The sequence below is a fragment of the Melopsittacus undulatus genome, chromosome 3 (genome assembly GCF_012275295.1).
Source record: "Melopsittacus undulatus isolate bMelUnd1 chromosome 3, bMelUnd1.mat.Z, whole genome shotgun sequence".
Lineage (NCBI taxonomy): Eukaryota > Metazoa > Chordata > Aves > Psittaciformes > Psittaculidae > Melopsittacus > Melopsittacus undulatus.
The window spans coordinates 37741232-37754805 of NC_047529.1; the positions used below are offsets into that span (position 1 = coordinate 37741232).

The 13574-nt window shown below is 38.0% G+C and overlaps 1 protein-coding gene across 1 annotated transcript in view; it reads left to right on the plus strand.

The window, feature by feature from the left end:
- Positions 1-12480, plus strand: part of MLIP (muscular LMNA interacting protein) — a 114954-nt gene extending 102474 nt beyond the window's left edge. The window contains exons 12-14 of the mRNA XM_034060437.1: positions 857-910; positions 9957-9991; positions 12166-12480. Of these exons, the coding sequence (XP_033916328.1) occupies positions 857-910; positions 9957-9983 (81 nt within the window). The 3' untranslated portion in view covers positions 9984-9991; positions 12166-12480. The remainder of the gene's footprint in view (positions 1-856; positions 911-9956; positions 9992-12165) is intronic.
- The last annotated feature ends 1094 nt before the right edge of the window (positions 12481-13574 follow it).

Genomic DNA, 13574 nt, shown 5'->3' on the forward strand with positions numbered 1-13574 from the left:
AAAATAAGCTTTTTACAACCTTGTTTTCATAGAATTCTAAAATCCCCAAACCCCAACACTTTCAGCAAGCTTTTCTTGAGGATGTTTCTGTGTCACTGCATAGGAAAACGTCACAAGCTTGTGATCTTAACATTGCCTTTATAAGCTCTGGCTTATTTATTTACCTAATTACTATCCTATTAATTACCTGATTTATGTATTACTAATTAAAATCTTATTGGAATTGGTGTAGTTGTTCAATTGAGTCATATTCATCAAACTTCAGTTCTCAGGTGAAAGTCATATAATACTCAAAACACAGGAAAATCACTGAGATCTAAAACTCCTTTCTGCACATACTAATTCCTGTTATACAGCAATTTTTTAGTTAAGTGTTTGTATGATTTATGTCTATGAAATTTAAGATTCAGGAGAGTTCTTTTGGAGGAGATTTAAGAAGATGGATATTCAAGTGACAGAAATGTGATTGCATTTTAAATAATTTTATATGCATTATTTCAGGTGCATTATAAGGCAGGTGCCCTTGGTGTGATTTTTAGTTGAGATACCTCCTTCAGATTGGAAAGTGATCTATCCCTTCCCCACCCTTTTAATTATGGGAATATGATATAACAGAAAACAGGTCACACCTTGAAATGGATTTTCATACAGATAAAATAGTAGTGAAAGAGCCTTTTCGGCAGGTAGCCTGTTAAACAGGATTTTATTGCCTTGCTATCCTTTGCAAGACCGAGGGTATTTGCTTTCATTATTAAATTGTAGTGACAGTTCATATAGAAATTGAACTGATAATTAATTTCTTTTTCCTGTTTTTAACCTCATGTTCTCTCCAATCTGTGACATCTTGGCCCGGCAGCCCAGTAATGCCATAGTGGCTATTCCAGAAAATGAAACACTCAGCTCTAAGGAGGTAATCAGTTGATGTTTAATTGGGTTAAGCATTTGCATGCTAGCTTTATCTTTTATTTATGTAGTTTGTGCCAAGTTGGTGAGCAAAATGTGCTGTGCTCCCAAGTGTGCTTTTGTCCATTGCATGGACTGGATAAATGTTATTCTTAATCATTAAGAATAAAAAAACATCAGTTGTGTTGCTGACTGTGTTGCTTATGTGAATTTGGAGTAATCCCAAGATTTCCACTTCAGGTTCCTGATATGTGCTTTTTAGTTAGCCTCATTTAAATCACCTGTTCCCTGATTTACAGTCATTGTTACAACTTTTGTTCTAAATAACAGATAGAACAACTACTAGAAGCACTTAGGAAAAATAGTTATTGAGAATTTCATAAAGGACTATCAAGAAAACATAAAAATACACAGTGCAAGTTTACCTAGTATCAAAATTCAGTACTGGTTCTATTTGCCTTTGAAGGACACAAATCTTAAAATCTAAATTCAGTGGCCAGTTCCCTACTGCTTTTACATATCTAAATGCTAGGACCAGAGTGTTTACCACCCTCGATTATTCATTTAGTAAGAGTGATTCAGAAGTGATCTGCTACATGTGATCAATTTTCTATTGAGGCAGTGCAGATAAAAATTAAAATGGTTCTGCTGGCTCAGGCAAATCTTTTTCCCAAGAAGGTCATGAACATGAAGCTGAATTACAGCCTTGGTGTTGAAATAAACATATGTCATTTAATTAACTATCATATTCTTTACTGTAGGCTTTTGAATATAATAGAATATCTTTGTTTATAACGACATGTTCAGTATTATTTTACAAATTTGCATAGGAATGCATAACTTGCTACCAATAGTTGCAGCATGAGTACATTAATGCCACAAGAATGAATTTTTTTCTACCAGGACCTCTTTTGGTTACCAGGTGCATGCTCATAATTATTTCACAAGTCTTTTGATGAGTTTAACAGTATAGATAGGAACCCTAATTACATTTTTGTAACACAGTTTATTTACTGAATGAGTAACTGCCTTGTTGTTTTGAAATGTAATGAGTGAGTTTTGAGGTCAAGTCCTTCACATGTTGGAAACTGAATTTGCCCAGATTCTGAGTTTGTTGACAGCTTGTCAGTATATCATCATAGTTTATCTCAGTTTCCAATGACAAAAAAGGTAAAGAAGAAAATAAAAGAACATCTCACTTGCTGGGTGGACCAACAGACTGCTGTTCTGTACTGGGAATATATGGGGCATGAACATAGACTCCTCATGTGCATCTCTGATCTCTGTGCAGGATGTCAGAAACTTAGAGCTACTTCATATCTCTTTTTGTTTGAATCTTCATTTTAGCATTTCAGCCTCCTTCCTTTTTTCTCGCCTTTGACCTTTATGCTTGTTTCTACACCATCTATCCCCTTTCCTCTGCCTCCCAGCAGTCACTGGTTTCTGCTCTGGATCTACTCAAAGAAAGTCCCAGTATGATTTCACAAAGTGAAGCTATAAAAAAAAAAAAACACTTTGCTGAGCTAACTTGGTTATTTATCCATATAATCTGTAAAATTTCTAAAACATTATTGAACTAAAGGTACTTTATTAGGGGGTGGTGTGAGGCACTAAACAGTTTTGAGGATAAATTTGCCATTGAGATGAAATAGATTTGCACTATTGTCAGGCACTCTAAAATGTGTATATATATATGTATATATATATACACACATACATATATATTACAGAATCACAGAATCATAGACTGGTTTGTGTTGGACGGGTTCTTAAAGATCATCTAGTTCCAACCCCCTGCCATGGGCAGGAACACTTTCCACTACAGCAGGTTGGTCAAAGCTCCATCCAAACTGGCCTTGAACACTCCCTGGGACGGAGCAGCCACAGCTTCTCTGGGCAACCTGTTCCAGTGCCTCGCCACACTCATAGTGAAGAACTTTTTCCTAATACCTAATCTAAATCTCTCCTCTTTCAGTTTAAAGCCATCCCCTCTTGTCCTATCCCTACATGCCCTTGTAAAAAATCCCTCTCCAGCTTTCTTGTATGCCCCCTTAGCTGCTCAAAGGTCTCTCCTGAGTCTTCCCTTCTCCAGGCTGAACAAGCCCAATCTTCTCAGCCTGTCTCTATATGACAGGTGCTCCAGCCCACTGACCATCTCCAAGATGTTCATGTCCTTTCGATATGTATGTGTGTGTGTGTTTTTTTATGTATATATATGTAAGTATGCATGTGTTTATATGTATATATATGCAGCCACTGATGAAGCAGCTGATTCTCCTGTATTTGAAAAAATTATAGAGGAAAGCAAGCAGCTCAACCCCCATCTCTCATCTTCTAATCCATACTGAGGGAGAGCTTTGTAGATCTAATGGAAAGTCAAATCTTTTAAAAATATTTATTATAAGAAAGAAGACAAATAATTTAACTGATGCATTATTAAGATCACTTCAGAAAGTGAAGCATCTCATGCTGATGTCATAGTTAGACTACTTTTACTGAGATATTCTTGAAAATGAATTGACAATGGAAACAGAAGTGCAGAATTCCTTTGTTTAGAGGCCAATTTGTTTTGTTCCAAGGCAGATAAAATATATAGCACTGTCTTCAGAAAGTTGCCTTGATTTTGAGAAAACACTTTGAACAGAATTTGTAACAAGCAATTTATTAAAAAACTTTAATGTACTCCCACAGTTGGAACATTTGTACCATGACCTTTAAAATTCAATTGTGGCTGCATTTACAAAGACTAAAGACAATCAATTGGAAGCAAAAGGATTTATCTGGGCTGTTGTCAGTACTCTTTTGTTTTTCCACTGATTATCATCTTATTGGGTGACAGTCATTCACCATGTACCATAATGCTGGGTGGAGTCAAATGCCTTTAAAGTTGGAAAAAAGTGTCAAATACCATTTGGTTCAGCTGAGAAAACTATTTGTGCTGGTTCCCTGGGGCCTGTCACTAATTTATATTTTGTAACTGAGTATGACTATACAGGTGTAATCCAGTCCACATGTAGCAGGAAGAATTGTGTCAGCCTGGTCAGGAATTAACATCAAGAGATGACACATTTTCTGTTTTCTCTATTACAAATCAAAGAAAGACTTCTTCAGTGAACTTTTCAAAGTACTTGCACAGGGAATGCTATCTAATTTCCCTCTTCCCCCCTTCCCCCCGTCTCCCCCCCCCCCCCCCCTTATATCTCCTTTATAGCAGGAGGAGGTGAGCAGCTTACAGCATGTTGGCCATATTGACTGAGCAATATCTTACCATATTTAGGAAGGGGTAAAGAAGACACAAATACGGCTATAGAGGACCCTCTTTGCTTATTTTCAGTCAAGAAGGACTGAAAAAAGACATCTGTTTCCCTTGAGATCTATTGCTGGAGAGGGAAATATACAGAACTGATGCCCAGAAAGACATCAACATTTATCCAGTCCTAGAGACAGACAAGAGAGCAACATGGACTCAGAAGCAGCTCAAAAGATTCAAGGCACTTTTTGTAGCTGCTCTGAAAGTGGTAGTCCTTGGTTGATGATTTCTGATATCACAATATCTTACAGGCATCTATATTGTTCCTTCTTATTTAGGAACCTATGTAGGAACTGTTTATACTGAATTTACTCTTTATGAGTTTACATAGCTCACAGATGTCTACCTAATTTAATGTTTCCCTTTTATCAGTGAATTCCTGTTTGTATAAACTGATGAGGAAAAATTCTTTCAAGTTATAAAACCAGCATTACTCCTATTGCTGTAATAAGAACTTTAGATCCCCGTCTTGTAGTCTCTGCCCTCATCAAAATGCAATTTTTCATCTAAAATTATGTATAGGCTCATACTGGTTCTTCCACAATGTTCCTCTGTCAGAGCTAAAAACACACGGAGAAAACATCAATGTGATTTATGCAATTCCAAAAGAGATTGGACAGATGCTCTGTGAATGCAAACACATCCTTGACCTTTAGGAAGGAATGAGAGAAGGAAAGAAAGGAAAGTGCTGCTAGTTTCTACTTGGTAATTTGTATTGCTTTCCTCAAAGCAAAGTATTCAGGGGCAGGGGGGATGGGGAAGGAGTTGCCTTTGTATTGAGAAGAACACCATTCTTGTCTTCATGCATGAAGTAAATCAGATCTATCACTGAGAAATCAGGAAAGCAAATAAGGGACATTCTCCTCCTAGAAAAATCCTTCTCTATACCCAGTGTTTTTAATTGGAAGAGATCTGAAGGGTACTGCCTTTAAAATCTAACTAAGACATATACCAGTAATCTCCAATACCGTCTTCTTTTCAAGTAAACCTAGTGTTTGCCCAGATTATGATGTTATAATCATTCTCAGAATAGTACTATGTCAGAATCTTTAGAAAGAACAATGGGCATAAGTTCCCATATAGTCACAAAAAGACATTGCGTGCAGGTCAACATTCATAAAAAGACCCTATGAGAAAAAGTCTATTTCATTGACTTCACCGGTGACAGGATTTCACTGACTGTCTTTTGTGCAAGAACCTCTTTTTTTTGTTTTGGTTTTGTTTTGGTTTTCAGTTTTTCTAGGGGGGAAGGGTTGGGGTTTTTCTTATTTTTTTTATTTTTTTTTAATTTTTCTTCCAGGAGGGAACAATTAATCTGTCCTGCTCCATTGTAAAATGCTTCACTAACAAAAGTCCTTGAAATCTGAAATTCTATGAAAATGAAATGTCAGTAAGGTCCAAAGTTCTATTATATGTGCTCTTAATCTTTATTTTCTTAAGGAGAGGTCTCGGTCAGAGGTCATAATTAGTATTAATCATTTATAGACTCTACGTATAATAAGAAAATGCACTCATTTTATGAAATAGTCCTTGTACTAAAGGATTTATGTAAGGGTTTTAACATTAGACCAAAGCTCCAACACAAGTGACGTTATCAGAGCACAGTGATGTCCTTTCAGTTAAAAAACCCCTGGTCATTGTACCCTGGATTTACACAGAAAATCCCAGGGCTTACGAAGTACCCCCATGAAGTTGCTTTACAGCATAATAACTATGGAGCAGGGATGGATGAGCATGGGCTGTGCCCATAATAGAGGTTTGTACTCCCCTGCCTCTGGTGCGAAGATGTGAGGGCAGGGTACAGTCTACCTTCTACTCCAGGTATCCTGACAGCCTAAGAGAGGTTGCTGGTAGTGCTTAGGTGTTCTGTAATGATTCAGCTCTCATGTACTGTTAAATACCTTTTCAACTTGTAAAGAAGACCCCTGTCAAAGCAAGAATCAGGATATAGTAGATACCTAATAAAATCAGAGGGAACTGTGTCAGAAGCTGCTCTTACTCACATGTTTGACTCCTTTGTTCAACCACTTTCTTCCATTTGGTGCAGGTCCTACCCTGATATACTGGGGCAAAAGACTGTGTTGCTCCTACTGCTTTCCTTGGAGACATAAACACAGGGTCTGTACCTGTTACATCACAGACACACTATTCACTTTATACTTTCAGTCTTGCTTAAAATTACAGCCCTGTCCTCCAGACAGTGGAGACCTGGAATAGACTAGTGTGGCAGAGTACTGCTGCCAGCTCCGTAGCTAGCCAAGCCACAGGGTACGCCTGTGTTACAGTGTGTCCTGGTTTGAGCAGTAGCAGTCATTTTTCTCCTTCTTGGTAGCTGGTGCAGTGCTGTGTTTTGACATTCGGGCTGGGAACAGTTGCTGATAGCAAGCATGTCTTGAGTTACTGCTCAAATGTTTGGTTTGTCCAAGGCCTTTTTCTGAGCTTATGCTCTGCCGGGGAGGAGGGGAGGCCGGGAGGAAGGAGAGACAGGACACCTGACCCAGGCTAGCCAAAGAGGTATTCCATACCATAGCACGTCATACCCAGGAGGTAACCGGGAGAGAGCCGGAAGGGCTGGAGCTCTGGGGGGATGGAGAAGGTATCGGTCGGTGCTCGGTCGGGCAGGGTGGGGTGAGTTATGGGTCAGTGGCTGGTGAGGTGTTGTATTCTCTTCACTTGTTATTGGCTTTATCATTATTATTTGTAGTAGTAACAACAGTAGTGATTTGTGCTATACATTAGTTATTAAAACCGTTCTTAATCTCAACCCATGGGGGCTACATTCTTTGGATTCTCCTTCCTAACTCTCTGGGAGTTGGGGGAGCAAGGGGGGGGAGTGAGTGAACGAGCTGTGGGGACTTTGTTTAAAACACGACACACTGTGACACAGTCAGCATCAATTCTGTTCCCACACCTGGGATGCAGGGTCAGAGTGATCTTTACAGCACCACTGGTCTGCAGAGTTTATGAATTATCTAACTAGCTAGGGGACATTAGGCAACTAGTAAAGAATGCTGCACATACTGAGCCTAAGCATAGAGATTAAGGCAGCAAATAATCAGGCACAGGGCAACAGCAATACATATTAAAACAACTGTTGGATAACTCAAATTAGAAAATCCTTTGATGCTTTGATGTCACTTATGTCTAAAATGAGAACTGTTCTGACTTAACCTGTGATCTTCCAAAGTATTTTGGAACAAAATGAACAGTACGTCTCTGAAGTGATAGTCTCACCAACTGCTAGATTATTTTGAACAAACCAAAGACTGCAGCCCTAGGTTGTCTCCATATCATCATCACAGTTCATTTAACTGAAAATTTGATGACCCACCAAACAAGCATTAACATTAGGAATAATTGCTTCTTTTATTATAGAATAAGAATTTCAGCTGTTAGCTGTAACAAGTTCTTTAACTTCCTAAATGGATGGGTGATTAAATGGGAACAGTAAACTGCAGTCTTCTGATATTTATAAGTATAAAGGTAGGTCCAAACAATGCAATTTTTTTAATTCTCTAACAAAAAACTTTAAATATCAGCAGTCATACTTTCTATTTATACTTTAGCAATGCTTTAAACTTTTTAATTTTTAACACTTTATATATACAACAGGAAATTTATGCTTGCAACACTTATTTGGGCAATACTTTTAGCACGATTCAATAATACCTCCTTAAGTAAAGTATTTCAATTATAGCTTTCTGACATGAAAGGGCAGTGTAAATCACCATGCATTAACAGTGAAAAACATTTAGTGCATTACTGGGATTTTATTTCTAATGTGATAGCTATAAGAAGTATTCCTGTATATGTATTACTTATACAGTAGATTTACATTTAAAAGCCTGAAAGTGCATAAAATATAAATAAATAATAAAAACATAACATATGTATTACATACGTAATTTAAACTGCAATTTTAATCTAACTATGTTTGGCTTTAAGAAGCAACTGTTCTATTTGGTCCACTTTAGATGATGGCATATTATTGCTATGTAATAACTTTAGAGGAAAAGAGCTTGCCTTGAATAAGTAGTCAGAACACAGTTGTAGTTTGAAGAAACTTTTTTATTATTCAGTACTTAAGTGATGCATAAGTAATTAGAATGACAGAATCATAGAATCAGAGAATCACTTACTATCATCTGGTATACAATGCCCCTGCCATGTGCAGGGAAACCTTACACTAAACCATGCTGCTCAAGGCTCTATCCAACCTGGCTTTGAACACTGCCAGGGATGGAGCATTCCAGTGCCTCACCACCCTCACAGTAAAGAACTTCTTTCTTATATTCAATCTAAACTTCCCCTATTTAATTTTGAATTCGTTACCTCTTCTCCTATCACTACAGTCCCTAATGAATAGTCCCTCCCCACCATCCTTATAGGCCCCCTTCAGGTACTGGAAGGCTGCTATGAGGTCTCCACGCAGCCTTCTCTTCTCCAGGCTGAACAGACCCAACTTTCTCAGCCTGTCTTCATACAATTATTTGTAGTGTTTGACCACTCATGATAACAAATATTTTTCCATATGGCTAGTTATAATTTCCCCACTTGTTGCCTCCTTTTCTTTCACCATGCAAATCTGAGCTGTCTATAAACCCTTATTAAGTATCTGGAGAGGGAAAACAGATACTCCTTAACCCCCTTTTCAGTTTAAACAAACCATGTAGCCTCCCCTCATGTATCATCAGCATTTCCTAGAAATCAGGGAACGCTCACCACCATCCTGATGATCCCTCACTGCATTCTGTTTGCTTGACTTAAATTCTTTTGTATTGGGAGGGCTCAAAAATGGAAACTGTGTTCCAGACACAGCCTCACTAGTGCCTAGCAAAACAGAATAATAACTCCTGGCTATGCACTAGTTAATGCAACTGTAGATGAGGTTATCCTTTTCTACAAGAAGGGTGGACTAACCCACGTTGTTTGGTGCCAAACAGACCTCAGGTCCTTCTCTGCAGATCTACCAGTAAGCCAGTCAGTCATTGGCCAGTACTGGTGCACAGGGTTGTTCACTTCCGCCATTCACCTTGTTCCCCAACAGATGCAGGATTCTGTATTTGCCTTTGTTCACGAAGCTCCTGCCAGCACATTCCTCCAGTCTGGAAAAGTCCTCTATATGGGAGCCATCCCCTCATATAACAGTTTCCCCCTCCCCTCCAAGTTAGCAGTATCCAGAATTCCTGGCTCTCATACCACCCATGTCCACCCATGGCACCCTACCATCCTCTGAAATTCCACCTATAACAGAGACTTTGAACAGTTGACTACTATCTTTTCAGGCAAGTAGTCTAGCCAGTTATTCATCCCGGCTATAGTCCACCCTACTTGGTTTGAATACCAAGCTGCAACAGGAGACTGTGTCAAAAACCTTGTTAAGGTGGATGAAAACAGTATCCATGCTATGTGAATGCATGGTTGGCCACAAGCTCTGTCCTTCCATGGTGTGGTCCAAAAGATGAGTCTGAAGTGTCCTCTAGCATGCATTTAGCCAAAGTGATGCTTGTCTGTTGACATTTGTTATGTGCAGTACACTTCCTCAAACATGTCAATGTCTTAAAAATCATCCCCTGTTCAGTAGGCAGAGTTATAAATTAACAGTGCAGGAAACCAATGTCTTTAAAAGGCACTGTGCTGTATGAAGTTGTCCACCAATTTGCAGAACCGTGTCTGTTTAACATACTGAAGTTTTTATTCTCCTCTCCATTTTGTTTTCACCTTTTAATTCCCTTTTTTACAGATTGCCAATGAAAGAGGTTCTGTTTAGCTATAACGGTGAGTATTATTTTTCTGCGTTGATTACAGTACCACTTTGAATATGTAACTATATCTTTATTCTCACTTTAACAAATTTTTATGCTTTTGTTTAAAAAGGTGATAGGATGCTTTAGCTACAGAATTAATGTTTGGATAATAAGCTGGCTATATTTGGTGAATGATTTTCCATTAGTAACTACCAATGCAGAATAACTCAACTTCTTAACATCAGAGAATGAAGTCACAATTGAATTAATTCCAAGTGGGATGCAATCAAACAGTTGGAAAAAAAATGAGGTATAGCCTGGAATTAGATTGTGAAGCAGTGTGATTGAAATAAGATTAATATGATTAATATGATTTTATATTTGAGCACATAACCACATAGTGCTATTAAAATGAATGGTTTGCTAGAGTTAAACAATATTATATTGGAAACCATGGAGTCATTGAATAATAGAATGGGTTAGAAGAGACCTTAAAGATCATGTAGTTCCAATCACCCTGCCATGGGAAGGGACACCTACTACTAGACGAGGTTGCTCAGAACTCTGCTTGAGAGCAGATATAGCATAGTACTTGATGGGGGAGGTCAGCAAATGGGTGAAGGAGAAAAGGCTGAAATGTTCCATACCTTTTTCTTTGTTCCAGCTTTCAGAAAATGGGTTAACTGTGAGTAAAAGTTTATTTCAGTTATTATTAAGAATTTCGGAGTAGGATCATGAAAAGAAAAGGAAAGAAATGCCTGAAGGAATACTGAGAGAAATTAGCACAGTCTAATGAAACCTACTCTTAAAATAGTTAACCAAAGCAATTTCTCAAATATTAGTGATTAGCAGGATCAATAAGTTCCCAGACAGCTGGAGAAAGGCAAACACAGTGTCATATCTCACAAAGGAGGAAACGAAAATCTAAAGAATTACAGAAAACTCAGCCCTAATAACATTTCCAAGACACTGAAAGAGTCTTAAACAACGTATTTATAGGCCACTACCTAATAATGAAAAGATAAGAAGACTTGCACAATGACATGTAAAAAATAAATCCTATCAAATTGACCTCATTTTCTACTTTAACAGCAAAACAGATACAGAGGGTGTGTTTGATACAGCACATCCTTGCCATGAGCCCACATCATATTCATAAGCAAGCAAAGCAGATACAGACTAAATTTAATTCACGTAAGGTAGATAGAATCATTGAATCACAGAATCATAGAATAGTTACAGTTGGAAAGGACCTTAAGATCAAGTTCCAACCCCCCTGCCGTGGGCAGGGACACCTCATACTAAACCGTTTCGCCCAAGGCTCTGTCCAAGATGTCCAAGTGATTGCAAAGTTGCACTCTGAGAGCAATCATTTATTACTACAGTGAGAGAACATCTCACACAGGCTTCCACAATGCTGTCTTCTAGCTCTAGCACTATAAAACATTCCCATTAATTACTTGCTCAATCACACAGACAGTAAGCATACCAAATTTACACACACTGCCTGTTTGGGAGGACTTGCAAGAAGCTTAGAAGGCAGGGTTAGAATTAAAAAAATGTCACCTTAGGGAAATGGCTTGAAATCAATATGATAAAATTCATTGAAGACGAATTAAAAAAAAAAAAAGAAAGCAGCATAGACTGAAAAGGAATTGCAGTAATGCTGCTGGAAAATAAGTGAAGATTACAGAGGACCACAAACTGAACCTAAGTTGAGGAGGTAATGTTCTTACGAAAAATTATATTCCAGGGAGATGTTAAAGGGAGTGGTTACAATGGTGGAGGCAATTACTTGTTTCTGTTCAGTATTAGTGAAGAATCAGTTGCATGGGATGTGGGAAATAAATGGGACATTTAGAAAAGTTCTAAAGGTTTCAGTGTCTTCACACAGAAGACAAGAAACAAGGACAGAGTAGAGACACAGTGGTTTATATCTCTTCAAAATGGACTGTTATAAAGAGATATTAGAAACATATAATGGTTTGGGTTGGCAGGGGCCTTAAAGATCATCTGGTTCCAACACCTTGCTATGGGCAGGGACACCTTTAGGACTTTTTTTCTGTTAAACTATGAGTTACATTTGTTAGCTAGATCCTCAAGCTGTATAAATTAGAAGAACTAAATGATGTCAGTGCATGTTATAGAGTTTATTAATTTGTATTTTTGACAATTTTTTTTCATGTATAAACTCTTCTTTTGCAGCCCCGGATTAGGATCAAGAGCTAAAACTGCAGAGTATTTTGAGGCCTGTTTCTGTATGGAGAAGGAATGCACCTCACAAATGCTATTTAAAACACTATTACAAAAAAAAAAAACCAACAAAAAAAAAACCACAACAAAAATGCTTCCAGTATGCCAATTGCAAAGCAGTAATAACATTCAAACTCTTTCAAGAGATTATGTACTAGCATAATTAACCCCAGAGATGCACACATGGACATGACATATTGTAATATCATTTTTTGAAGTGCTTGATGATTTAAGAGATGGCCAATATAACACAGCATATTTTCTTTAGAAATAATAATGACTGTTGAAATGAAATAAAGCTGTATTTTTGTTGCAAAGTGTTTGTTGTGATTCTTATTTTCAGTCCTGCAAATCTACATCCACATATTTCAAGCAGCTGAGAATGAATGTCAACATTGCTGGAAAGAAAAACACTCCCATGCTCTTAACCTTGGTCACATTTTGTCACTACACACTTATGTTTTGTGAAATAATCAGGGAATTCTTCACATTTGTGTCAGCACCCACAGCAATCAGCATGCACAGTGATTCCTCCCTGCCATGCAATATACACAGCCATTTTGGCCAGGCAGTGTCTGTGCGAGCTGGAGAGTGCAGGCAGATTTGCCAGCTGTGCTGTTGGCCCACATGGAATAATCACCACCTTCCTCTCCAGTTTATGCTCTTTTCTCATTTTTACCCTGTGCTGTTCCCTCACAATGCTGCCTGAGCCTGGATCCAGCTGGAAGCAGTTTGCTTCCAAAGTGCTTTATAACTTGAAGGAAGCAGACTGTTGATGCTTGCATGAGTTAATTGCCTTCTCCCTGATCCTTTGATCCTTTAAACCACAAATCACCTCACAGGTACTTGTGTGTTCAAGACCTTTGCATCACAGCCCTGTCTTGGTGTACAGGAACATTTTGCCTTCTGACACACTGCTATGTATTGTGGTTAAGATTAATATTTTAATGAGAATTGCTGCTGCTTTCATTAAAATGAATGCCATGAACTAATCTATAAAATGTTATCATCAGTTAAAACATTAACATTAAAACCAGCTAAAATAGAATAGTCTTCAATGCTACTCAGGCTCTTGCACTATTGGACCTGGTGCAATTTCAATCCAGCCAACATTTAAACTTTTGAGTTGTGGAACTGTGAAAACAGAAGTTCAGCTGTCAGTGGGTGTCTATCTATACGTAAACTATACATTTTACTCCTGATACAGGGGCACACATATCCTTCAGAATGTTATGAAAAGGTTGATAGAAATATAAAGTTTGGTTTTGCATTAGTTTCTTTTCTCAATGGAAAAATAGCAGAAGTTAAGTGTGTCCATATTGTGGACAGCATACTCATTAACCCAATGGTGGAAAATGAAG